Source organism: Antrostomus carolinensis, unplaced genomic scaffold (assembly GCF_000700745.2).
Source record: "Antrostomus carolinensis isolate BGI_N321 unplaced genomic scaffold, ASM70074v2 scaffold2364, whole genome shotgun sequence".
Taxonomy (NCBI): Eukaryota; Metazoa; Chordata; class Aves; order Caprimulgiformes; family Caprimulgidae; genus Antrostomus; species Antrostomus carolinensis.
In genome coordinates this window covers 17058-19426 of record NW_010308487.1, presented here as the reverse complement: position 1 = coordinate 19426, position 2369 = coordinate 17058, and the positions used below count along the sequence as shown (strand labels likewise).

Genomic DNA, 2369 nt, shown 5'->3' with positions numbered 1-2369 from the left:
CCACCGCCATGCAGTTCTTCACCAAGGGCTACCAGGAGACCATCTCGGGTAAGGGGGCTCCCCCGGGCCGGGTGTCACCCCGGGGAGGGAGGGAGGGTGACAGAACCGGAGCCTGGTGCTCTGGTACCAGCTGTGGTGTTGCCTTTCCTGCTTTATCGCTTCCGATGGGCTTTGCTGCCTCACCACCGCGCTGTCCCATGCCCCTTGGCAACAAGTCACCAGCGGTATGTGCTGGAAACACCCGTACCTTGGGATCTCTCCCAGTTTACTTGTTTAAACTCCATGCTGGTAAAGTTCACGTTCTCTCATCAACTTCTGTGCTTATGGTTGAGGTGAACAGAGCGAGTGCTTTTGCTTTCCCTCTTCTGGTGTAAACTTTCCAAACTGTGGCTTGAAACTTGTTGATTGTCCTTCCCTCCATCCCCAGCTGTGCTCAGATGAGGCAGGAACACTCGCTTCTGTTTGCAGACGCAGGTGCTTTGAATTTTCTCAGAAAAGGTCCCGTTCTGCTGATGCTTTTATCAGGTGAGGTTTTCCAAAGGTGGGAGTAAAACTTGAGGAAGCAAGGTAAGGAGAAAGCAGGGGATTGGGAGAGATCCCAGCCCCATCTCAGGGTCCCAGCAGCAAATGCAGGTGTAGAGAGGTATCCCAGGCTCACATCCCTGTCCCAGGTGAGTGTCTTACCTGCTTGCTGGCTGTAGACCCTTTCTGAGGGCAGGAGGAGAGGAACTGGGTGGGATTTGTTCTCCTCATCACCACTAAATCCGAAGTTGTCTCTTGGTTTCAGTGCAGGGTAAATCCTGCTTGAAAATTTAGTTTTTGCATCAGTTTTCCTCTTCTCAGACTTTCCACCAGGGACTGTACCCAATAGACACAGTGAAGGGCTTGGGGAGCTGGGGATTTCCCCTTCTGCTCCCTCTTACAGTAAAAGGCGAGTTCCTGTTAGTGTGTAAGGGATGCAGAGGCTGTCAGCGAGGACCTTTGAATGCGAATCAGGAAGGAGCTGAGCGTGTTCTGCTCTCTGGAGTACAGCACTGGGGTGTTGAGCGCCCTGGGACTGCATTAGGGTGGCACAGCAGAATGAAAAGGCTGAGCTGTGCTGATGGCTGGCATCGGGGAGTTTCCTGCTAACATGTCAGAGTCCTTTTTGTACACTCTGCTTTGACTTAAAGGTTGGCTTTCATGTTTGGTTTCTTTTTCACTTCACAAGTGTTGGCTCTTCTGAAATCAGATTGCATATAACTTCCAGTGTTAACTTACTCATGGCCAGCTTACACTCACGTGCCAGTGTTGCATCCTAGCTTCCCACAGGAACAGCATTTCTGCCCTGATGTTTGTTTTGCCTTTCTGACTAAGCCAGGTTTTAAGATTTACATCTGGAAATAGGCTCTGGACTGCAGTGACCACCCTCATTCCCCTCTTTAGTCCTGCTGCATGGTGTGTTTGAGATGCAGTTTCATATGGTCTCATAGAATAATCCTTTATTTATTGGCAATAACTTTCATCATTTGGGGATGGCATGTATCTCTTGACTGCTGTAAAACACAGGAGATACCACAGTCATCCTGCCAATCTCTAGCAGGAGGATTTTTTTATTGATAGCTTCTAAGCATGAATTTCTGTGCTGAACTTAAATAAGGTTACTGCCCATCTTAAATCCTCTCATATCTTGCTGCTGCTTTTGTGTGCAGAACCACACATTCCCTTAAGCTTTTTTAATAGGTTTTTTCTGCTCCTGTGTGGATTCTCTGGGACCCAAATAGTCTGTCCCAATCTCTCATGTACATTTCATTAAGCAGAGTAGTTCTGGATAGTCCCCTCTTCTGAATATCCATAGTTGGGAGAGAGCTGTGTTATATCCAAGAGTGTGAGGTGTCACTGTTAGGTGCTGGACTGCTTTTTTCTTTTCTTTCTAGGAAATACAATGAAGCTGTGATCTTAACATTCCTTCCTGTGCCAGGTAGGGAATCCTTTTACTTTCCAGCTACTCACCTCTTCTTGCACAATGCCTAGCTTCCAGTCTTTTCACTCTTACTAGCCAAACAGAAGAAAGAGCTGGAGCTGAAGGAAGTCCACAGCAGCTAGCAAAATAACTAGTGGATGAGGAGTTGGTTGGGAGAGCTGATAAGGAAATAACTTCCACTTGGGAGAGTTTTAAATGCATTGTGAAACCTTGAATCAACAACTACAAAGCCTTTGGGAACAAGGCTGGCTGTGGGGCTGCAGCTCCTGCTCTTTGTCTCTGCTGCAGTGTCCTGGTGTGCTGTTCACTTGGTTATACTTCAAAACCAGTCTGTGAACTTACACTGGCTTGTAAAAGAAAAAAAAAACCTCACAAAACAAATAAAAACCCCCAAAACAACTCCCCC

At 47.4% G+C, this 2369-nt stretch overlaps 1 protein-coding gene across 1 annotated transcript in view; it reads left to right on the top strand.

Moving 5' to 3' along the window:
- The first annotated feature begins 6 nt into the window (after nucleotides 1-6).
- GCH1 (GTP cyclohydrolase 1) overlaps nucleotides 7-2369 on the top strand; it is an 18947-nt gene continuing 16584 nt past the window's right edge. Inside the window, exon 1 of the mRNA XM_010165765.2 lies at nucleotides 7-48. Within this exon, the coding sequence (XP_010164067.1) occupies nucleotides 9-48 (40 nt within the window). The 5' untranslated portion in view covers nucleotides 7-8. The remainder of the gene's footprint in view (nucleotides 49-2369) is intronic.